The sequence below is a fragment of the Manis javanica genome, chromosome 2 (genome assembly GCF_040802235.1).
Source record: "Manis javanica isolate MJ-LG chromosome 2, MJ_LKY, whole genome shotgun sequence".
In the NCBI taxonomy this organism is placed as follows: domain Eukaryota; kingdom Metazoa; phylum Chordata; class Mammalia; order Pholidota; family Manidae; genus Manis; species Manis javanica.
In genome coordinates, this window is record NC_133157.1 from 179,702,849 (window position 1) to 179,725,488 (window position 22,640).

At 40.2% G+C, this 22,640-nt stretch overlaps 1 protein-coding gene across 3 annotated transcripts in view; it reads left to right on the forward strand.

Moving 5' to 3' along the window:
* Nucleotides 1–13,379: 13,379 nt before the first annotated feature.
* Nucleotides 13,380–22,640, forward strand: part of INTS8 (integrator complex subunit 8) — a 60,718-nt gene continuing 51,457 nt past the window's right edge. Inside the window, exons 1-6 of one of the 3 annotated variants that reach the window (XR_012128323.1) lie at nucleotides 13,380–13,726; nucleotides 14,975–15,149; nucleotides 18,016–18,156; nucleotides 18,442–18,513; nucleotides 19,247–19,298; nucleotides 20,181–20,363. Coding sequence is in view for 2 of the 3 variants with exons in the window: in XM_073229854.1 (XP_073085955.1) it covers nucleotides 13,597–13,726; nucleotides 14,975–15,149; nucleotides 18,016–18,156; nucleotides 18,442–18,513; nucleotides 19,247–19,298; nucleotides 20,181–20,363 (753 nt within the window). In the remaining variant the exon portion in view is untranslated. The remainder of the gene's footprint in view (nucleotides 13,727–14,974; nucleotides 15,150–18,015; nucleotides 18,157–18,441; nucleotides 18,514–19,246; nucleotides 19,299–20,180; nucleotides 20,364–22,640) is intronic. The other 2 variants (XM_073229854.1, XM_036995403.2) reach the window with 2 other exon arrangements.

The following is a 22,640-nucleotide window of genomic DNA, read 5'->3' on the forward strand; positions in this document are numbered from 1 at the left end:
TTTTTAGGGGTGCTCCCATTTAGAGCAGTCCCTGTAGGATGCCCTGTAGAGGTGGTTTGTGGGAAGCAAATTCCCTCAGCTTTTGCTTGTCTGGGAATTGTTTAATCCCGCCATCATATTTAAATGATAGTCGTGCTGGATACAGTATCCTTGGCTCAAGGCCCTTCTGTTTTATTGCATTAAGTATATCATGCCATTCTCTTCTGGCCTCTAGGGTTTCTGTCGAGAAGTCTGATGTCAGCCTGATGGGTTTTCCTTTATAGGTGACCTTTTTCTCTCTAGCTGCCTTTAAAACTCTTTCCTTGTCCTTGATCCTTGCCATTTTAATTACTATGTGTCTTGGTGTTGTTCTCCTTGGATCCTTTCTGTTGGGGGTTCTGTGTAATTCCATGGTCTGTTCAATTATTTCCTCCCCCAGTTTGGGGATGTTTTCAGCAATTATTTCTTCAAAGAGACTTTCTATCCCTTTTCCTCTTTCTTCTTCTTCTGGTATCCCTATAATACAAATATTATTCCTTTTGGCTTGGTCACATAGTTCTCTTAGTGTTGTTTCATTCCTGGAGATCCTTTTATCTCTCTCTATGTCAGCTTCTATACGTTCCTGTTCTCTGGCTTCTATTCCTTCAATGGCCTCTTGCATCTTATCCATTCTGCTTATAAATCCTTCCAGGCATTGTTTCACTTCTGTGATCTCCTTCCTGACATCTGTGATCTCCCTCCAGAATTCATCCCACTGCTCTTGCATTTTTCTCTGCATCTCATCCCATTGCTCTTGCATTTTTCTCTGCATCTCTGTCAGCATGTTCATGATTTTTATTTTGAATTCTTTTTCAGGAGGACTGGTTAGGTCTGTCTCCTTCTCAGGTGTTGTCTCTGTGATCTTTGTCTACCTGTAGTTTTGTCTTTTCATGGTGATAGAGATAGTGTGCAGAGCTGGTACAAGTGACTGCTGTAAGAGCTTCCCTTCTTTTTGTTTTGTGGCCTTCCTCACCTGGGAGAATAGCGACCTCTAGTGGCTTGTGCTGGGCAGCTGTGTGCAGACAGGGCTTCTGCTTCCTGCCCGGTTGCTATGGGGTTTATCTCTGCTGTTGCTGTGGGCTTGGCCTGGCTGGGGCTGCTCCTCCAAAATGGTGGAGACCCTTTGGAGGGGGAGTGGCTGGGAGGCTATTCATCTCCGTAAGGGGCCTCTGTTCTCCCTGCTGCCCAGGGGGTTAGAGTGCCCAGAGATCCCCAGATTCCCTGCCTCTGGTCTAAGTGACGTGACCTGTCCTGCCCCTTTAAGACTTCCAAAAAGCACTCTCCAAACAAAACAACAACAGCGACAATGAGAGAGGGAACAGAAAAAAAAAAAAAAAAAAAAGAAGGAAAAAACACTCGATTTTTTTTTTGTCCTCAGGCGCCAGTCCCAGGCACCCGCTAACTGGTCCTGCTGCCCTGCCTCCCTAGCACCAGGGTCCCTGTCCCTTCAAGGCTTCCAAAAAGCACCTGTCCACTGGTCCCGCAGGGAAAAACACACGATATTCTTTGTCCTCAGGCACCAGTCCCAGGCACCCGCTCACCAGTCCCGCTGCCCTGCCTCCCTAGCACCAGGGTCCCTGTCCCTTTTAGGCTTCCAAAATGCACTCGCCAAAAAGAGGAAAAAAAAGGGGGAAAAACGTGCGATTTCCTCCGTCCTCAGGTGCCGGTCTCAGGCACCCGTCCACCGGTCCCGCAGGGAAAAATGCGGGATATTCTTTGTCCTCAGGCGCCGGTCCCAGGGACCCTCTCACCCTTCCCACCGCTTTGCCTCCCTAGCACCGGGGTCCCTGTCCCTTTAAGGCTTCCAAAAAGCACTCGCCAAAAATAGGAAAAAAAGGGGAAAAACGCGCGATTTCCTCCGTCCTGAAGTGCCGGTCTCAGGCACCCGCCCACGGGTCCCGCAGGGAAAAATGCGGGATATTCTTTGTCCTCAGGCGCCAGTCCCAGGCACCTGCTCACCAGTCCCGCCGCCCTGCCTGCCTAGCACCGGGGTCCCTGTCCCTTTAAGGCTTCCACAAAGCCCTCGCCAAAAAGAGAGAAAAAAAAAAAGGGAAACACACGCGATTTCCTCCATCCTCTAGTGCCGGTCCCAGGCACCTGCTCACCAGTCCCGCCACCCTGCCTCCCTAGCAACGGGGTCCCTGTCCCTTTAAGGCTTCCAAAAAGCACTCACCAAAAAAAAAAAAAAAAACTGCGCCGGTTTCTTTCCACCCGTCGGGAGCCGGGGGGAGGGGCGTTCGGCTCCCGCCGGGCCGGGGCTTGTATCTTACCCCCTTCGCAAGGCGCTGGTTTCTTGCAGGTGTGGATGTGGTCTGGATGTTGTCCTGTGTCCTGTGGTCTCTATTTTAGGAAGATTTTTCTTTGTTATATTTTCATAGCTCTGTGTGTTTTTGGGAGGAGATTTCCACTGCTCTACTCATGCCGCCATCTTGGCTCCGCCTTCTGTTCTAACTTTTTGAGTTTAGCTTTAATGTCGGGGTAGCTTAGAGCTAGGAAGTATGTCATAAGGACATGTCTTCCTTCAGGTGTTTCTGGGTCCAGGCTGGTGTGCTGTAATAGGGCTTGAGTGAGTCTAAGAATTCGGAGGGGGTTTCGTCTCTCTTTTGAATTATGTCTTGGAGTTTTTGAAAATTGATTACTTTACGAGCTGCCTTTTTCAGACCTGCTATTAAGCAGGAGGCAAAAATATCTCGAGAGCGGAGACCTATGGCGGTGTTATAATTCCAGTGTGGGTCTTGTTCGGGGACAGCAGTGGGGCCAGGGAGATAGGTGGGGTCAGTCCTGTGGGTTTCGGTAGCGTGCGTTTGGGCGAAGTCCCAAACTCATCTATGCTTTTCAGGGAGGAGAGTATTGGCCAGGAGCATGAAATTGTCATGATGCATGAGGCTGTAAGACTGGAGGGTCCATTGAAACTCCCTGATGTATGTCGTGGGATCAGTGGAAAAGGAACCTAGGCATTTCTCTAGTTGGGCTAAATCTCCTAGATGCCTTTGGATCCTGCTACCTCCAGGAGGGGGGCGATAATTTTGGCAGGCTCTCGGGACCAAGTCTGAGGGGGACTGAAGGGTTCTGGCTCAGTCTGTGTGGGAGTGACGTGGTCTAGCTGCGCCTATTCAAGCAGGTCCTGAAGTGCGGAAGGGGGGCAAAGAAAATAAAGATAGAATCAGACCCACATGTCGCCAGGTAGCAGCCCAGCTGCTTGCCTCTGCTGCTTTAGTTAGGCTTGAACTCATGACTCTGAGGTTAAGAGTCCCATGCTCTACTAACTGAGCTACAGCAGGGCTCCAGTTAATTGCTTATGAAATGTGTAAACAGAATGTTCTTTGTTCTCCATTCCTGCCACATCGGCAAGTGGGGGAAGGGCATAGCTAGAAGCAGGGGCGGTGTTTCTACACATCTTCAAGGTCTCCCTATTTTCAGAGTGAAGAGTCTTGGCTCATCTTCGAGGACAAGATATGTTTTTGTGGACAGATAACTTCCAAGGACTGCACCGGTTGTTCTCTAGCTTGTGCTTTCCCATGCTGCATTCAGACATGGGGGAAGGTGCTTTCCCATTCTCCCTACAAACATGTGAGAAGACAGAGGCGGTCCCTAACAGGGGAGAAACAGGTGATGAGGCCAAAGATGGAGGAGGCCCCCGGGACCTAGTTACAGGGGGGTGCTGAAAGGCTCAGGCTTAATCTGCGGGGGACGAAGGCGGAGGAGGTGAGATGGGGGAGGAGATTGTGGGGAAGGAAGGGAGAAGGGCTGTTGTAGGAGAAGAAGGGGAAGGGAGTGAACGGGAGGCTTCTGTAGGGGCAGCAGGTTGCAGGCTAGGAAAACTTGGGAGGGGGCAGGGGGGAGGAGGAGGAGGAAAGCTTCGATATAGGGAATCTCCTTCCATTTTTTCAGGCGCTGGCAGTAGTTAAAAAGATCGCGAGTGATGTTAGGATCAAGAGTTCCCCCTGCGGGCCATTGGTTGTTATTGTCTAGGGGATATGTCGGCCAATCTTGGGAGCAATATTTACGGAGAAGTTTTGGTTTTATATCAGGCGTCACGGAGAGGGTAGCCAGATGCTTAAGCAGGCATTCAAGAGGTGAACTTTCAGGGAGGGATGAGGAGGCTCCCATGGCTAAAGGACAGAGAAGGAGACAAACAGGGGAAGACGAACGGAGATCCTCGGACTGGAAGCAGACCGCAAGGAGACAAAGGGTGTCCCCGATGATCCTTGGTGGTCTGCGGAAACTCATATACGAGTCAGAGTTTCTTAGGAAGTGTGGGTTGTCACCCAGACTTCCCTAAGAAGGCAGAGTGCCGGAGTCACAAGGAACCTAGTACTAGCAATTTTTGGCGGAAGGAGTGGAAGGAGGAAGAGAGGGGGAAAGGGAGCGTTCTCTTCCGCAAACGAGTCACCTCATTTATGGCTGTTGGAGGGGGGTGCCTGAGAGTCCGCCACAGCCGTGAAGGCCTGAGGTGGGGAGAGCTCCCTCCTCGTCCCCTAGCGTCAGGGCCTTGCCAGATGATCACGGTCAATGGCACTGCAATAGCTCGGAGAAGAGTGGCCCACCTCGGGGAAATTTTGCTTAAAATGTTTCAGCACTGATGGAAGGGACGGTGAATGCGTTTATGACTGTTGGAGGAGGGGCCTGAGGGTCTGCCGCAGCCGTAAAGGCTTGAGGCGGGGATTTATGGCTGTTGGAGGAGGGGCCTGAGGGTCCGCCGCAGCCGTGAAGGCCTGAGGCGGGGAGAGTTCCCTCCTCGTCTCCGAGCGTCAGGGCCTTGCCGGACGATCACGGTCAATGGCACTGCGATAGCTCGGGGAAGAGTGGCCCACTCCGGGAGGAAAACTTACCTAAAGGCCAGAGAGGAGTGTTGAGTGTGATGACCCAGCGCCAGAAAAAGAGGACGAGGGCAAGCTGCTGCTGGTGTCGGGGTGGGGGGGGAAGACAGGGCCCAGTTGGGGTGTCCCGTCTCCCAGGTTTCGGCACCAATGAAAGGAAAGGAGCGACACATAGCAGCTATTCACCGGAGAGTTCCGCTTTATTAGGGAAAGGTGGTGGGTTATAAAGGAAGGGGCATGAATTGATTGAGGTGTCACTTCTACGGGGCTGGTGGCTGGTGGCTAGGTGCTGGGATTTGGAGGGGAGCGAGAGGTGATTGGGCTTCAGGTGGCACCGGCGGAAACCGAGGACCCTGAAGAGAAGCCGGAAGTTTGCCATCTTACTGTTGGGGGCCCTTCAATAATTAATTTCAAGTTTTCATTCCTATCTTCCTTTCCCTTCCCATCTTCTTCTCCAAGTGGTGTTGTCAGTTCCCAGCATCCAAACAACTGGGGGCAAATGAAGGGGTGTTGATGTGCGGTGACATGCCTGTTGTTAGAGTTTGCCCAGAACAGGAGGGTGGGTGTTGCTGGGATGTTAGGACTTTCACTTTTTAAAAAATAGTCCTAGCCAAACTAGGATGAGCTGGTCACCTCATTGGTGTCCAAGGAAGCAGGGTGGTGCGTGGAGGGGCTGTGGAGAGAGGGTGATGGAGGAAGTGTGGTAAAATGTTAACAGTTGAGACTTCTGGGTGAAGGGGTTGTAAGAGTTCTTTATACTGTTCTTGCAACTTCTCTGTAGGTTTACTGCTATTTAAACAAAAACAAAAATGCAACAGCAAGATATCTTCTTGATGAAGTAGTGGTAAGTTTGGGCTCTGGGACCAGCTAAAATCAGTACTCAAATCCCTCTTTTAGTACTAACTGGGTGTGTGATTAATTGGCAAGCCACTTAACTCCTCTGAGATTGGTGACCTCCTCTATATAATGGGCATAGTCTTGTAGATGGTGCCTGCCTATTGTAGGGTTGTTACAAGGCTTAAGCAATACGGTATGTGTAAAATACTTGGCACAGTGCCTGGTTTATACATGATAAATAAGTACTATGTTAGCTCTTATTTTTAATGCAGAGATGGGTTATATTCCCTTCTGCCAATTTTAGGAGCAGCAAATTATTTTACACTGGTAGAATTGTCAGAGCTTAAAGGAGCCGATTAGTTAAATATTTAAAGATGTCAAGAGAGAAAGCAGAAATAGCCCATGAAGACAGACTATGCTTTCAGAAACCTAGAATTACTTAGTCTTTTTTTCAAAACTATCACAAGTGCCTATGAATTGCATTGAAGGAATGTATGCCTAAGTGTAATTCCACTGGATTTTATTTGTGAAGAATAAGATTCTAATGTAAAATAGTCATCTTTCGAAACAAATAATTGAGCACATATGAATACCCAAAATGTCATCAGGCAGCAGGCCATGACAGAAGAATGTCACTTTTTGGTATGTGCACAGATTGTTTCTTGTGTTTCAGTGTGGGCAAGTGCTTCCAAGACAAGTATTAGTGGGAACACTTGAATCAACTTAAATATAGTGTATTGTTTAACTATCATTTAGAGTTATCAGGTAGACATGGTCTATTATAATGAAGCCCCAAGCAGGACTCAAAATCTGGCTTCCTGAGGATTGTTGGCTGGGAGACTTTGCGGAAGTTACTTAACTTCTCTGACCCTCACTGTCTTCATTTGTAAGGTGGGGTCATGATAGCTACTTTGTAGGATGTTGTGAAGATTAAAAAAAAAGGAAGGTGAAGCACCCAGTGTGTGAATCATGGTATATAACAGACACTCCATAATCATTTGTTTCAGTAAGCCCATAACATTTTTCATGAGTTTTGAGAAGATATCAGGGACTGTAAAAACATTTACACTTCTTAAGAATAATGTATTTTGATTTTTTTATTTTGAGAATTTAAAAACATTTAGAGAAGTACATAAAATGACAGACTAGACACCTGTTCTGTCCACCCAGAATTGACAAATGCTAACATTTTGCCATATCCCCTCACTTTATATGTATATATAAATATTATATATTAATTATGTATATTACTAAGTATATACATGTCAATATGTAAATGTTACAGAGTAAGTTGTGATGCCTGTGACTCCTCCCCCATCGCTCCCTCCCTACCTTAAGGCTCTCATAGTCCCCTCGCCCTACTCTTTCTGACCCAAACACTGTTAAGATTCTGCTGTCTATAACTCAATATAAGAGTTTCTCAAATGTTTTAGTCTCAAGACCCCATTATACTCTTAAAAAATTAAGCATTCCTAAGAGCCTTTATTTATGTGTGTTATATCTATTGATATTTACCATATTCAAAATGAAAACAGAAATTTTAAAAATACTTAATTCCTGTAAAAATAAAAATAACAAGCCTATTATATGTTAGCATATTTATATGCAAAATAACTTCATTTTCATTCAAAAATGTAGAGAGGAGAATGACATTGCTTCACATTTTTTTTAGCAAAGTTAACCATTTTAATAAACATCAGGCAAATGCTCATCATCATCAGAATAAATATTAATCATCATTATTAATATTTTTCCAGGATGTTTCGTGAAGCAGCTTGTTACATAGTTCTTAAATCTACCAGAATTCTTATTAGCCCTTTTTAAAATTTTGCAGATGGGCTTTTGGCTTAACAATATTTCATGCTATCAAGCAAATGAAGACTTGTTGTAGCAATGTCTGCTTCTTAGAAAAACTCATAATTCTGAAGAAGATACTCTTCAGTGTAAAGTGATGTTGAGAGACCACACAACATAGTCATGCAGATATGTTCAAAGCCTTAATGTTGGTTGGAGTCACGAGTGCCATGTAATGAGTCTCCAGGTGATATCTGTGCTCCAGACTTTGCTTTCAAGAGCCCTTTCTTTCTCCATTTTAGATATTAATGTTCTTAAACAAGAGGCTCAATGTGAAGTTTTTTCTTTTTATTTTCTTTTATTTGTGGTCACATTAGGATTACGGTTAACCCCAAAAGGAAGGCCAACTGGGCCATGGGGGCCTGGATTGAGGCCTGGAGCCTCTGCGCCTAAACCAGCTTGATCACTTCCTCTTTTCTCCCCATGACCACAATGTTCACATATCCCAAAGTGAAGAGCAGTTACTTGTCTTTAGGGCCTGTTGATTCAGAGGCATGGGCGCTCTGTGGATGTCACTGTCTGACCATTTGAGCTTTCAACCATCCTTTGTCTGAGCCACCAGCGTCCCTCCGGGGTGTTTCACATTTTTGCAAATCTCTTTCATGTATGACTAATAGAAGACAGTGTGTTCTCTTCCTTGCTTCTTCATTCAGACCTTTACAGTATGTTCCTTTGGTAAAAGAATATGAAGAAAAGTGGGCCTCCCATAGATATGCAGTTGAAAAGAGTATTTTAAGAGTTTTTTCAAATAATTGTGGATTTTCTTCTTTGATATTACACCAAAACTCAAGACAGTGGTGGTTTTTTAAAAGTTTGTTGCAGTTTGCAATCTGAAATCAACAGTTTATTCTGTTGAAATCTATTGGTCTGTCTTGCAGTGTGAATGGATCTTGTACCCATACATCACAAAAATATTGATTGGTCTGTTGAGTTATGATGATCATCCAAAAGTTGAGACATTTTATTATACAATAATAAAAATATATATTTTTAACAATACCCCCACTTATCTCATCAGAAGCATCTTCAGGCATTAGGAAGCTGTCAAGTTCAGAGTTTCCCAAAATCCTAATTTTTACTCAAAAGCTCAAATTTTATTATTGGCTACAAATACTGTCCATTGTTTACCATGAAGCGACAGGTCCACTTTGTTCATTTTTCAGAAAATGTCTGCCAAATACCCAAGTCTCAATGACCATAATTAGTCTGTCCTCGTTCTTTCAAGTAAAAATGGTGTTTCATGTAAAAGCTGCTTATTTGGCTCACAGCTCAAATCGCTCAAGATGAGACAACCGTCATACTTCAGTACTCAGGAAAGGCGTGTCATGTGTGCTTCTCGTCTCATCACAGAGAATGTTTAAAAGACATGATACATACTCTCATGTAAGTGAGAATGTTTGATCCCTTGATCTGGGTGACAGTTCCATGAGTGCATACACACGTCAAAACGCATGGAGCCATACACTAAGATGTGTGCATTTTTTGTATATGCCTCAATTTAAAATATTGATTTGCAAAAGAGACATGACATGTACTCAAGGTTCAGGAATAAAATTAATACTTTTTACTGTGTCACAAGGGACATTCAGAAGTGAAATTGCCACTTTTAAAAAATTGTCAGCGAATTGAATGGTGGTGGAGAAATCCATGTCATGGCTTTGATTTATGCTGAGGTGTCACGAGTTCCCCACCATCGCCTTTGCATCATCACTTCACATGTCAACTGAGCAAGAAATGAAAAAACATCTTAGTATTATGAAAATAGATTCAACCTCAAAGACTCCCTGAAAGGATCTGGGAGGCCCTCTGGGGACTGCAGACTACTTTGAAAATGTCACTTCAGGCTATATATATATATGTGTGTATGTATGTATGTATATATATATATATATATATATATATATATTTGTGTGTATACATATATATCTATGAATATTATGTAGTTTCTGGGGGGTTTATAATTTACACATATCATATTGTACTTATTTTTGCAAACTTGCTTCTTTTCACTCAGCAGTGTGTTTTTGAGATCTATCCATATTTTATATAGTAGCAGCAATTAGAATTTGAAATTTAAAGATGATCTATATATTTTTTATTAAGGTATCACTGATATACATGCTTATGAAGGTTTCACATGAGCAACATTGTGGTTACTACATTCACCCATATTAAGATCATCTGTATTTTAAATAAAGGAAATTAAACCTAAAGGAAGATGTGAATGATCTCTATATTGAAAACTGTAAGTCATTGTTGAGAGATATTTAAAAAGATTTAAATAAATGGGATGATATGACATGTTATGAATTGGAAGACTCAATATTAAGATGTCACTTCTTCCCATATTTTTCTATGCATTTTTTAAATTAAACTATCTTTAATTATCCTATCTTTTTTTTAAAATTAAAGTATCATTGACATACAGTGTAACGTTGGTTTCAAATATACAACATAGTGGCTCAGCAGTTACCCATATTATTAAATCCTCATCCCCTTCTATGCATTTTTAATAAAAATCTCAGAAGGATTATTTTATCAAGCTTATCTAAAATGTGTATGGAAGTGTAAAGAACTTAGAACAGCCAAGACAACCTTAAAGAAGATGAACAAAATTGGAAGACTTACACTCCAAGATATCAAGACTCACTATAAAATGACATTAAAAGGCAGTATAGTATTGGTCTAAGGACTGACAAATAGACCAATGGGAAAGAATACAAAGTCTAGAAACAGATCCATATTTGAACAATTATCTGATTTCTGACAAAGTCATCAGTGAAATTCAATGGGAAAAAGATAGTATTTCCAATAAATGATGATATGGAAACAAAATGAATTTTGACTCATACACAAAAAACAATGGAAATGGATCATAGTTCTAAATCTGAAAGGTAAGAACATAAAGCTTCTAGAAGAAAGCATAGGAAAATTTATTTTTATGACTTTGTGTAGGCAAAGATTTCCTTAAAGAAAAAGATCAATGAATGGGACTTTATTAAAAATGAGCCTTATCTATTTGCCTATATGTAAATCTGCTTTATTCCTTTTGAGGTGTTTGAATATTACACAATTTAGTTATTTACCCCTTTATTGCTGAATAATTGTGGATTCCAATTTTCAGCTATTGTAAACAATGCTTTAAGCTGTTGCCACCTGCCCCACCCCCTCATCCCTGGGTAAAATCTCATATGTATGTGCAAGAATTTCTCTAGGTATAAACCTACAAGTGGGATTGCTGCTTTTGGGAGTATGTTTGTTTTTTAGTGTTATCCAGATCCTGCCACATTGTTCTTTTCTAAAGCAGCTGTTCCAGTTTATACTCCCACCAATTTGTATGAAGGTTACCATTTCCTTGTATTCTTGGAAACACTTGATATTTCAGGAAAACTAACAGGTGACATATGCTATTCTACTGTTGTTTTGTGTTTTATTGATCATCAGTGAGTTTGAATATTTTTTTCAATGTTTGGGATTTAGATATTCTCTGTTGTAGATTGCAGTTTTCTGATCTCAGCCCAGTTTTCTATTGGAGTGTGTGTGTGTGTGTGTGTGTGTGTGTGTGTGTGTATGTGTTTTCTTATTAGGGAGGCATAGGGGATAAGATTTCAGGCTCTGAAGTCATGCTGCTTAAGTTCTTATTGAGCACCTGACACTTAATAGGTATTTTCTTAATAGTTATTTCACACAAAATGTGTGACTTTGGGAAAGTTTTGAAATATCTCTCTGTGCCTGTTTTATCACCTGTAAATGAAGAGAATAATGAAACCCACCTCACAGGGCTTGAATGAGATAATATGCATTTATGGACTGAACGTTTGAGTTCTCGCCTTCCCATCAGAAGTTCATATGTTGAAACTTCCACCCACGAGGTGGTGTTAGGAGATGGTGCCTTTGGGAAGTAATTAGGGTTAGATGAGGTCTTAAGAGTGAAGGCCTCTTGAATGAGATTAGTGCCCTACTAGAGAACTTGTTCCTTTTCTACTCTCTGCCAAGTCAGCAAACAATGAGAAGCTGACCATTTGCACTCCAGGAGAGGGTTCTTACTAGAATATAACCACGTTGGCACCCTGATCTTGGACTTCTGGCCTCCAGAACTGTGAGAAATAAATTTCTTTCATTTATAAGTCATCCATCTATGGTACTTTGTGTTAGCGGACTGAACAGACTAAGACAATGAATATAGTGTTAAATCAGTGCCCACAAATAGTGAATTCACAAATGAATGTTTGCTAGTATTATTAGCTATTATTATTCTGTACAGTCTTATTAGCTGTCATTATTCTGTATACTAAGCGACTGTTGTTATGACACTCAGTGACCATTGGACATTTCCATTTCAACACCTCACAGATGGTAGCTCAACATTTCCAACATGAATTTCAAACCTGTTCCTTAGCTATTTCCTATACTGATAGAGGATGGAGACATGTGCTCATCTACCCTGGAGTCAGGTTCCTAGTCAGGAATATGACACCTATTCTTTCTCCCCTAGCATTTTTGCCTAACTGGTGAATAAAACATGTCAAATCTTCCATGAAAATAACTATTTACTCCCCGTCGGTATTTAATTAATTTAGGTGCTCATGATTTTATTAGTCCGATACATGATTTCCAAATTGTGTTCTTTAGATAGTGGGATAGAATTGCAGGAGTGGGAGGAATGACCCAGGGATGGTTTTTACAGTAAGAAGAGAACAACAGGATTGCAGACAACACCAAAATGAAAGCTTTGGGGAGATACAGTGCAGAGACCATAAGGAGGACTGTGCAGGAAGAGAAGGAGATAATGGTCGCCACTGAAGCATTCGATTTACTTTCACTTATGGAGAAGCTAATTCCATTTATTTTAAACTTTCCAAAGCCTTCCCCCTTCATTCTGGAAAAGACCATAAATCATTGATCTTACCGTCTCTGTTCAATGTTGGAAGCAGTCTGGGTACAGTGGAAAGATCACCAAAGCCCTGGCTTAGCCCATTATTTGTTGGGAAACCTTCCACAAATGATAACTCTGGAACCTTTGTTTCTTCATTAGTTAAAAGGGGTATAACAGAGTTGTTTGTAGAGGAAAATTAGAACCATGTATCTGACAATAATTTGCAAAAAAGGCACTGTATGGTATTAGCTAACATTTATCGATGTTTCGAGATGTCAGGCTTGTTTAAAATAGCTCACCCGTGTTACCTCATTTACCTGTATTATCTCAAGCTTTGCCTTTAATTCTCTCATCAACCCTAAGATTAGGCACTACTATAGTCCCAGATTTACGAACACAGAAACCCAAATTTAGAGAAGTTAAATAGCTTAACCGAGAGTTTCACGATCTATGAATACACCTTTTTCAATTTTTAATTGTTAATAAAAACAAGAACATTACAGAGTGGAGGTAAATGTAAAATGGAGTTAACAATACCACTAGCGGGGGTACCAAGAGGATTAATTCGGTGCTAAATATTGAGAGCTAGTCCTGAGAAGTAACAGAAAAGCTGAATCTCACAGCGTCGGTCATCCGCCCAAGAAGGGGTTCAGGGACGCTCTGCCCAGGACTGCAGGGCGCACCTGCTGTGAGGAACGAGGTGATAGGAAATCTCAAAAAATGGGAATGGGGAAATTGAAAATACCAAAGACAAACTGCCTTGATCGCAGTTTGAACATGTAGTGTTCACTGCCTTTTACGAAGACACTGATGACTTTGTAACCCCAAATGAGGCTATTTCATTTAATTGCTGAGAATCTCCCAGGGAAGGGGGAAAGCCCACCAGCGATCCAGCCTCAGGTAGTAGTACCTTCTACCAAGGCAACCGGGAGGAGGCGTGGTCTTTTTTCCCCGCCCCTTTCCTTCAACTCTAACAACGATTGGTACGGGGGCGCGGCAGGGGGCGCAGAGAGGCGGATCCAGGAACCCCAGCTCGATCCCGGGCGCGCCGCCATTTTGGATTGTGTGGGTTTCCGGGACGTTGGCGTGGTCGAGCTCCGGGCGGTTCTGCAGATACCAGGCTTGGGCCCTCGACAGAGCGTCAGGTTGGAGCCGGGAAGCGTCCCTGCAGGGAGCGGCGGCGGGGGCAGGATGAGCGCGGAGGCGGCGGACCGGGAGGCGGCCACCTCCAGCCGGCCCTGCACCCCGCCGCAGACCTGCTGGTTCGAGTTCCTGCTGGAGGAGTCGCTGTTGGAGAAACATCTGCGCAAGCCCTGCCCGGGTGAGCGTGGCGCACGCAGCCCGAGGAGCGGGACCCGGCCACGAGCGCGGCCCGCCGGGCTCCGCGACCCCGCGCTTTCTCGGCCACGAGCCTGCGGCCCGGGCGGCGCGGACCCCAGCCGAGCTCTGGCGGGCCCCTTCTCCGAGCAGTACGCATCCCGGTGCGCGGGCACCGCCGTGGGAGGGCCAGGGAAACGCTCAAAACAAAGGTTCTTCAAACCTACCCCGTCCCCCCGCGGTTCTTTACTGGTTGGGGTTTCAGCACCTGCTAAAGGTGGTCTTGGGAGATGTGTTGGGTAGAAGAGGCTGGCTCGAATCCTCTTGACAGTACCCCGGGAGAGTTGGGGAGAAATCAGGTATTCTGGTGCTGAACGTGGCGCTGTTTATAGCTTGGGTTAACTGTTCATGTTCCTCAACGAGTGGATTTTACTAACTCTTAATTATATATTCCAAAGTTAGGCTGTAAATTAAAATGAAAGCAGGAAATGCTATACCTTTGCAAGATGTATATTGTATCATGTATGTTATTGTAGAATGATGATCATGATTAATACCCCAGTTAGTACTGTTATTGAGGAAGGCGGAAAACCCCAGGCATTTCTGGAAAGAGGTACTGGCATGAAAAGCAAGTTTCTTAATAGTATTTTGGCGATAAAGTTCGAATCCAGATGTGGTTTTTTCCTTAAATGATGGAGACTACTGTGCGAGAAGTTCGTGTACTTTCCACCTATATTATATTGTGCTCTTTTAACTTTGCTTTTGACAAACATTCGTTGAATGCTTCCTGGGTGCCAGGCTCTGTGCTGAATGCTTCACATCTGTTATTTTGTTTAAATCAGCCTTTGTAATCCGTGATGTGGGTGGTATTATTCTCTATTTTTATTGATGCACACAAGTGCAGAGGGGTAACTTGATGCAGGTCCTTCTAATTAAGTGTTAAAGCGGTAATTCTAAAGATGTCATCTCTTTTCTCTAACTGACTTTGGCTATTTGCTGAACCGGTAATCTATAACCATTATAGTTTCCCCTTTAAAGTGTATTCTTCACGAATGTATTCTCTCTTCCTCCTTACCACCCATCCTGATATCTTCCCCTTAAATTCTCAGGCACACTTATAAATCATATTCCTTACTCATTATAACTGCACACCTGTTTGGATTCCTTTTGTGGCCAAAAACCAGTACAGTGACTCGTTTTGCATCCTCGTAATTAAAACTTAAATTTAGAATTTATTTTCTTTTAATCCTAGATCCTGCACCAGTTCAACTTATTGTTCAGTTTTTGGAACAAGCTTCCAAACCTTCAGTTAATGAACAAAACCAAGTTCAGCCTCCACCTGATAACAAAAGAAACCGTATTTTAAAACTACTTGCTCTTAAAGTTGCTGCACATCTGAAGTGGGACTTAGACATATTAGAGAAAAGGTATACAAGATTTAAATGAAATTCTTTTTGAAGTGCTATTGAAATATCTTAGTTTATTTCTATACGTGCTTTTCGATACCAGCCCTTAAAATGAATTTTTTTCTGTATATTCTTGGTAAAATATGCAAATCTTTTTCAGAAGGTATATGAAAGTATTTGAATGTTAGATGGGTTTAAATGGTCTTTTAAAGTATAAATTTGATGTTATTAATAAGGTATTTGAAGATGGTGGTGATGATTAGATGTGGTAACTAGAAGATTAACACAAATGGTTTTAAATGTTTAGTTTCCCTTTATGTATCTGAAGAAAATGAATAAAAATTGAGATGGATGTTACATAATGGATGATTTGCTGTTGGATAATTAATTTTCTGGTCATAAATCAGTCACTGTCTCCCAAATTATGATAATATCTTATTAGAGTCAGCACTTGCTTACATATAAATATTTTCAAGGCTGTACTTAGAAAATGTTTTGTTTACATCCCCTTCACCTCACAATTTAAACAAATACCTTATAGAAAATATGGAAAAATTCAGAATATAGGAATAGGGGAGGGAAGTTTTTTTTATTTTTTATATTGTTAATGTACAATTACTTGAACAACATTATGGTTACTAGACTCCCCCTATTATCAAGTCCCCCCCACATATTCCATTACTGTCACTGCCCATCAGTGTAGTAAGATGCTATAGAATCATTACTTGTCTTCTCTGTATATACTACCTTCTCCATGTCCCCACCCCCCCTACATTATGTGTGCTAATTGTAATGCCCCGTTTTCCCCCTTATCCCTCCCCACCCATCCTCCCCAGTCTCTTTCCCTTTGGTAACTGTTAGTCCATTCTTGGGTTCTGTGAGTCTGCTGCTGTTTTGTTCCTTCAGTTTTTTCTTTGTTGTTATACTCCACAGATAAGTGAAATCATTTGGTACTTGTCTTTCTCCACCTGGCTTATTTCACTGAGCATAATACCCTCTAGCTCCATCCATGTTGTTGCAAATGGTAGGATTTGTTTTCTTCTTATGGCTGAATAATATTCCATTGTGTATATGTACCACATCTTCTTTATCCATTCATCTACTGATGGACACTTAGGTTGCTTCCATTTCTTGGCTATTGTAAATAGTGCTGTGATAAACATAGGGGTGCATCTGTCTTTTTCAAACTCGGCTGCTGCATTCTTAGGGTAACTTCCTAGAAGTGGAATTCCTGGGTTAAATGGTACTTCTGTTTTGAGGAACCTCCATACTGCTTTCCACAATGGTTGAACTAGTTTACATTCCTACCAGCAGTGTAGGAGGGTTCCCCTTTCTCCACATCCTCGCCAATATTTGTTGTTGTTTGTGTTTTGGATGTTGGCCTTACTAACTTGTGTGAGGTGATACCTCATTGTGGTTTTAATTTGCATTTTCCTGATGATTAGCAATGTGGAGCATCTTTTCATGTGTCTGTTGGCCATCTGAATTTCTTCTTTGGAGAAGTGTCTGTTCAGATCCTGTGCCCATTTTTTTATTGGATTATTTGCTTTTTGTTTGTTGAGGTGTATGAGCTCTTTATATATTTTGGATGTCAAGCCTTTATTGGGATCTGTCATTTATGAATATATTCTCCCATACTGTAGGATGTCTTTTTGTTCTACTGATGGTATCCTTTGCTGTACAGAAGCTTTTCAGCTTGATATAGTCCCACTTGTTCATTTTTGGTTTTGTTTCCCTTGCCTGGGGAGATATGTTCATGAAAAAGTTGCTCATGTTTATGTCCAAGAGATTTTTGCCTATATTTTTTTCTAGGAGTTTTCTGGTTTCATGTCTTACATTCAGGTCTTTGATCCATTTTGAGTTTACTTTTGTGTACGGGGTTTCATGACTTACATTCAGGTCTTTGATCCATTTTGAGTTTACTTTTGTGTACTGGGTTAGACAGTAATCCAGTTTCATTATCTTACATGTAGCTTTCCAGTTTTGCCAACACCAGCTGTTGGGGGAGGGAAGTATTTTTATTTTAACACTTTTTGTGTATAATTTTTGTTGTTTCTCCCCATATTTTAAAGTTGTGATCGTACTCTATATACTGTTTTTATTTTTCCCCCATATAACAATATCATGAATAGTTCCCCATTTTGTTTTTAGTTGTGTCCTTGTACAACTTATTAAATTGTTGGCTCAGGAGGATTTTAAGGCACAAAATGCATACTGCCAGTTTGCATTCCATGAAAGTAGTACTAATTGATACCCTCACTAGTAAACACTGTTTTCCCATTCTCCCACATTAAATATTAGAGTTAAAAAAATTTTTCTTTAATCTGAGGGGGAACCTATCCATTAGTAGACTAGAGAGGCGTATCAGCAGATAGCAATGTGTACAAAAAAGTATGTCTATGATATAGTTGGAAAATTGAACACTGGATATTTGATAGTAATAAGCAATTGAAAACTTCTTAGATGTGAAATTGGTACTTTGAATAAGCTTAATTTTTTGGCAGTCTCTTCTGAAAACTTATGGACGAAATTACTTAACACTGGAAATTTGTTTCCCAATAATTGGGAAGGAGGAAAGGATGTGAGAGTAAAGATGAAAGTTGCCATCAGTTTGATATATGTTAAAGCTGGATAATGGTCATATGGGGGTTCATTATATTATTCTGTTTACTTTTGTATATGTTTAAATTGTTTTCATAAGGTTTTAAAAATCTTTTAAAATTTGGTATTTTTATATAAGTTGTTGGGACAGATTAATTAAATGGTCCTGTAGATTTAGTCCTTAAACGATGTAATTATTTTCAATAAGGATACTGAATTGTGTATATTGTGCTTCTTAAATAGCTAAAATGCAGACATGTACCTTCAGCTACTTTTTTTTATTTAGTTTGTCCGTCCCAGTATTGAATATGCTACTAAATGAACTGCTGTGCATCAGTAAAGTTCCTCCTGGGACAAAGCATGTGGACATGGATCTGGCCACTTTACCTCCAACCACTGCCATGGCTATACTTCTCTACAATAGATGGTAAATTTTTTGGTAAACATAATATGTATTGGGCAGTCTCTGTTTAAATGTACTCTGGCTTTTAGGGGTATGCTTTTAAGAGGCCCATTACACTCCAGAGATGTCTCAGAGGATCTTGGGAACTGTGAGTTGACGGTGAAGATGAAAAGCATTCTGATAAAAATGTGGATGATTTCTGAAGTTTTTATTATATGTCAATTAAAACTTCAGTTAGTATAATATAAATCTTCTAAGAAGTACTTGAAAAGTTTACTAATTTTCTTTTTCTTCTTACCTTTTCTTCAGGGCAGTTCGGACAATTGTTCAAAGTAGTTTTCCTATCAAACAGGCAAAACCTGGACCTCCTCAGTTAAGTGTGTAAGTTGGCAGATACCACCCTTTATTAATACTATTTTCATCAGAATTAAAAAATTGCAAGTTTTTAATAATCTCTGATACAGAAGGAGTAGAGCAGAAATAGGAGGGGAGGAGGCCTTCATGAAGGTGAGTTTGGAGGAGATGGCAGGGTGAGAGAACGCAGCAGTACTCCACACACCTGGAGCAGAGTGCTCTGAGAAAGGGGAGCGCTTTGTGAATTGTGCCTTTCATCTTAATAAGTGGTGGCTGACTTGCTTCAGAGTATTAAGTGAAGATTTTTTTTTTTCATCGAATTAAATTTACTTGAAGATAACGTTTGTTCTATGTGTAGGGCAATTATTTTGATCTGTGTAAATATTAGAATACAAAAGTTAATTATAAAAGTCTGATCGTATCTGGAGTTTTAAATCTAATTCTTAAATTCTAGTTAGCAGCTTACCCAAATTTGGAACTAGAGAGCATAGTTTCTAACTTGATGTAAGTAAGTTTTTGCTTGAGCATAAAAATAAGTTTGACTTTTAAATTCAGGGTTTTTTTTTAGGCAAAGAAAATGAGAAAATAATGGTAAATAAATAAGTATCATCATAATGGGTTTCTTTTTAAGTATGGAAAGAAATAGTAATAAAACATTTTTATTAATATGTAACTTCACTTTCAAGAATGATACTCTTATATTTTGAATTTTTCAGTCTTTTTAGTAATATCGTATTATCTTTAATCATTTCTCTATTAGTATGAATCAGATGCAACAGGAGAAAGAACTAACAGAAAATATATTGAAATTGGTGAGTATTGGCATCAGTTACACATTAATATTTCTGGGACACATTTAGGGTAAATTTAGATGCTTTTTCTAATTTTAGGTATATGAGAGTTGGCAAGATCTAGAAGCAATAACATTTATGTTTTTACTGTTAGAACATAGTTTGGTAACATTCCAAATTGTACAGATTTTTTGATAGAGTGCTATACTTTAGCAGGTAAGAGAAAATGTGTTGAATATTTTATGGTACTTTAGCAGGTAAGAGAAATCACTATTAGAGGTGATGGTGTTAAATTCTTTCGTATTTCCCCCAAATTTTACAATATACGTGCATTATATTTTAAAGTTACTTTTATAGTCAGAATAAGTTATTTTTTATTTGATCTAGTTAATATAAAAGTAGAAATGTGAGAGTTCACATAATTTAAAATTTTTCTCTGTCTAGCCTATGTTTAATACCTACAGTATGCCAGAGATAGAAAGTGCAGGGGCTGGAAAGAAGAGGGAAGATAAGAAACAATCTGTGTCTATATAAAACAAATGCTATAGTACTTTGTGGAAGCAAAAAACCTGCATCAGAGGTTGTTATATTGAAGCGTTTATTGAATAAATCAGTGGAACAGTGCAAATCTTTAAAGCATTTTTCATTAGCTTTTCTGTAGAAAAAAGGATATCATTACCAATTTTTAAATTTCACAATATAAAATTACTGCTTTTTTAATTTTAATTACTTAACTTTTTAATTGAGATAACCTTTTCCACAAATTTAATTGCATTCCTGTGTTAAGCATTTTTCAATAGCTTAGTATACTAAATCACTGAGTATTGTGTAAATATATTTTGGTTAATATAGTCCATTCTTGCCATTTTGTATTTTAATAATCTGTTTATTGAATTTTTGTAGCTAAAAGAACAAGCTTCTGATTCTATTTTGGTACTGGAGGCAGCTCTTAAATTAAACAAGGATCTTTATGTCCACACAATGAGAACGCTAGATTTATTGGCCATGGAGCCAGGCATGGTAAATGGAGAAACTGAGAGTTCTACTGCTGGATTGAAAATCAAAACTGAGGAGATGCAGTGCCAGGTATTTATTTCCGTATTTAACTAATGCATGGCAAATTTTTGGAAACTCTTATATGAGATTGTCCTATATTTTCTAGCATTTCTAATTAGAATTTATTTCTGCCTTTGTCTCTTTGATTTTGTCTTAAGATACTATTAAGATTTTGCCTAATATTTATAAATTTATTAAGACCTCATTTGACATTTTTCTAGAAGAAATGGAAGGGAAGTTTCATTTGATCTATTGTCTCTGAAATAGTTTCCCAGTTACATTTAGGAGAAAGACTTTAAATAGCGAGAATGCAGTAAGTATGTAACTGATTTATAGCTCATTCTTATTACTAGAAATCTAATCAGACCAACACACACACACTCTAATATTGTGCTAGACTTTGAAAAACATAGTTCCCTAGAAAATAAAATCTAGTTTTTCAGGTATCTTGACGTTGTCTATTTTCTGTAACTCTGACCCTAGTTCCTTTGACAGCTTTCAGTTGATGTTTGTTGTTAGGTATTATTTTATGTATTCATGTCTTCTTTTTCCCTGTTGGATTGTAAATTCTTTGAGGCATTTCTTTTTTAAAGTATATTTTTCATCTTTCTCATTCTGGCACAGAGCCTTGAGTATAATTGAAATTAATAAATATTCGATAATTGCCTGAAGAGGGCTACTAGATAAAGTACCTTTTGTAGTCTGTATTTTATTTGTTGTATGAGTTGGTATGACTTCTTTGATCGCCATTTTCCATTCCTGAAAGGGGCAGAAGTAGCTGTAACAGAGTGTTGGGAGGTGCGGTTACAGATTAACTGGTTCCAGAGTTGAAGGTCATGCTTTTTTCAAGACCTGATGATAGGAGTAGAAGAATGAGGCATTGACAATCAGTAACCTCTTGAAGTTGCTAGTAAAACTTTCATATTTGAGGTCTTCTGGTGCTGTAGTACTGTATCATTGGTGAGACTGTTCAAGTTACTGGAAAAAAAAAAAGTTTTTGGTAACACTTCTGATTTCTGCAATATAGTGGATCATAAAACCTGAAAAACAAACTCGTATAAAACACCTAGATATGCTAGGTACACCCAGCTATGCTAGGTAAACTTTATCAACTACTCTATTATTTACATAACCATGTCGTAATTCCTATTTTTTGAATGGCAAATTAGTGGTAATACTCATTTCCTGACATATTAATATTTAAAAGTGTTCCTTTATATTACTAAAACTGACCCAAAAAGTAAAATCTTTAATTTTTTTTCCCTAGAAAGCTAAAAGTATTATTGCCTTTCAGGGCAACTTCGTTATCAGGTGTTTTTGTTTCTTTTTTTTTTATTGTATAATCTTTTGACCTCTTAACTAGGATATTTAAATTCCTGTTAATGGCTAGTCAGTTAGTATAGTAATGCTTAAAAGTATATTTTTATTACCTTCCTCATACTCTGTCTTTGCCAGGAAAGGGAAATGCGTACATTTCTTTCCCCCTCTCTCTCCCTGCACTAAGGTTTGGTATAAATAGAAACTAGGGGTGTGGAATGAAGTTCATATCTAGAATCTGCTATGAGTGGGGAATTGAGTCTGTGACTGAAGTGGAATAGAGAAAGGGTAGTACAGATTCCAAGATTCTTGAAGGTCAGGCCAGGGGGTTTGAACTCTCTCCTACTTGGGGGAATATCTTGAAGACTTTTTAAGAAAGATCAAGAAGATTGACCTGCCAATCATGTGTATAATAAGCTTGAGAAAGGATATTGGGAACCTAGGGACCTGGGTTCAAGTGTGGACTCGGCCAGTACATTGTTAATGTGCTTTTAAGCAGGCATGCCACTTTCTGGACCTTAGTATTCTTCTCCATAAAATGGCAGAGTTGTACTAAACAGTCTGAACCTGTGAGTTCTTCATTTGGTGAATGTAGTTACTAATTTAAGAGAGTTACTGGAAAAATATACAAATTCTATCAGACAAAGACAACTGGAAATGCACTGTCATTTTGTAGTTATTCAGATTTCTCACTAGTTTACTCTGGCCATTTCTGGCATAGCAGACATGTGTTCCACCTCGCCCCCACCCACTTTTGGAAGAACTCCCCAGTGTCCCCCTCTCCCATGTTAGAAGAACTCCCTATCTCCTGAGACTTCATGGGAGGCAGAGCCTGCTTTCTGTAATAGAACTGAAAACTCAAGATACTAGCTTTCTCTAGCCTTATTCTGCCTGAGGACAAGCATATCACAGGTAGGACAGACAGGTACCGTTTACTTTAGTCTGAATGAGGAGCTGGTAGGTCAGTGAAGTGAGGATGATAGAGAGTCC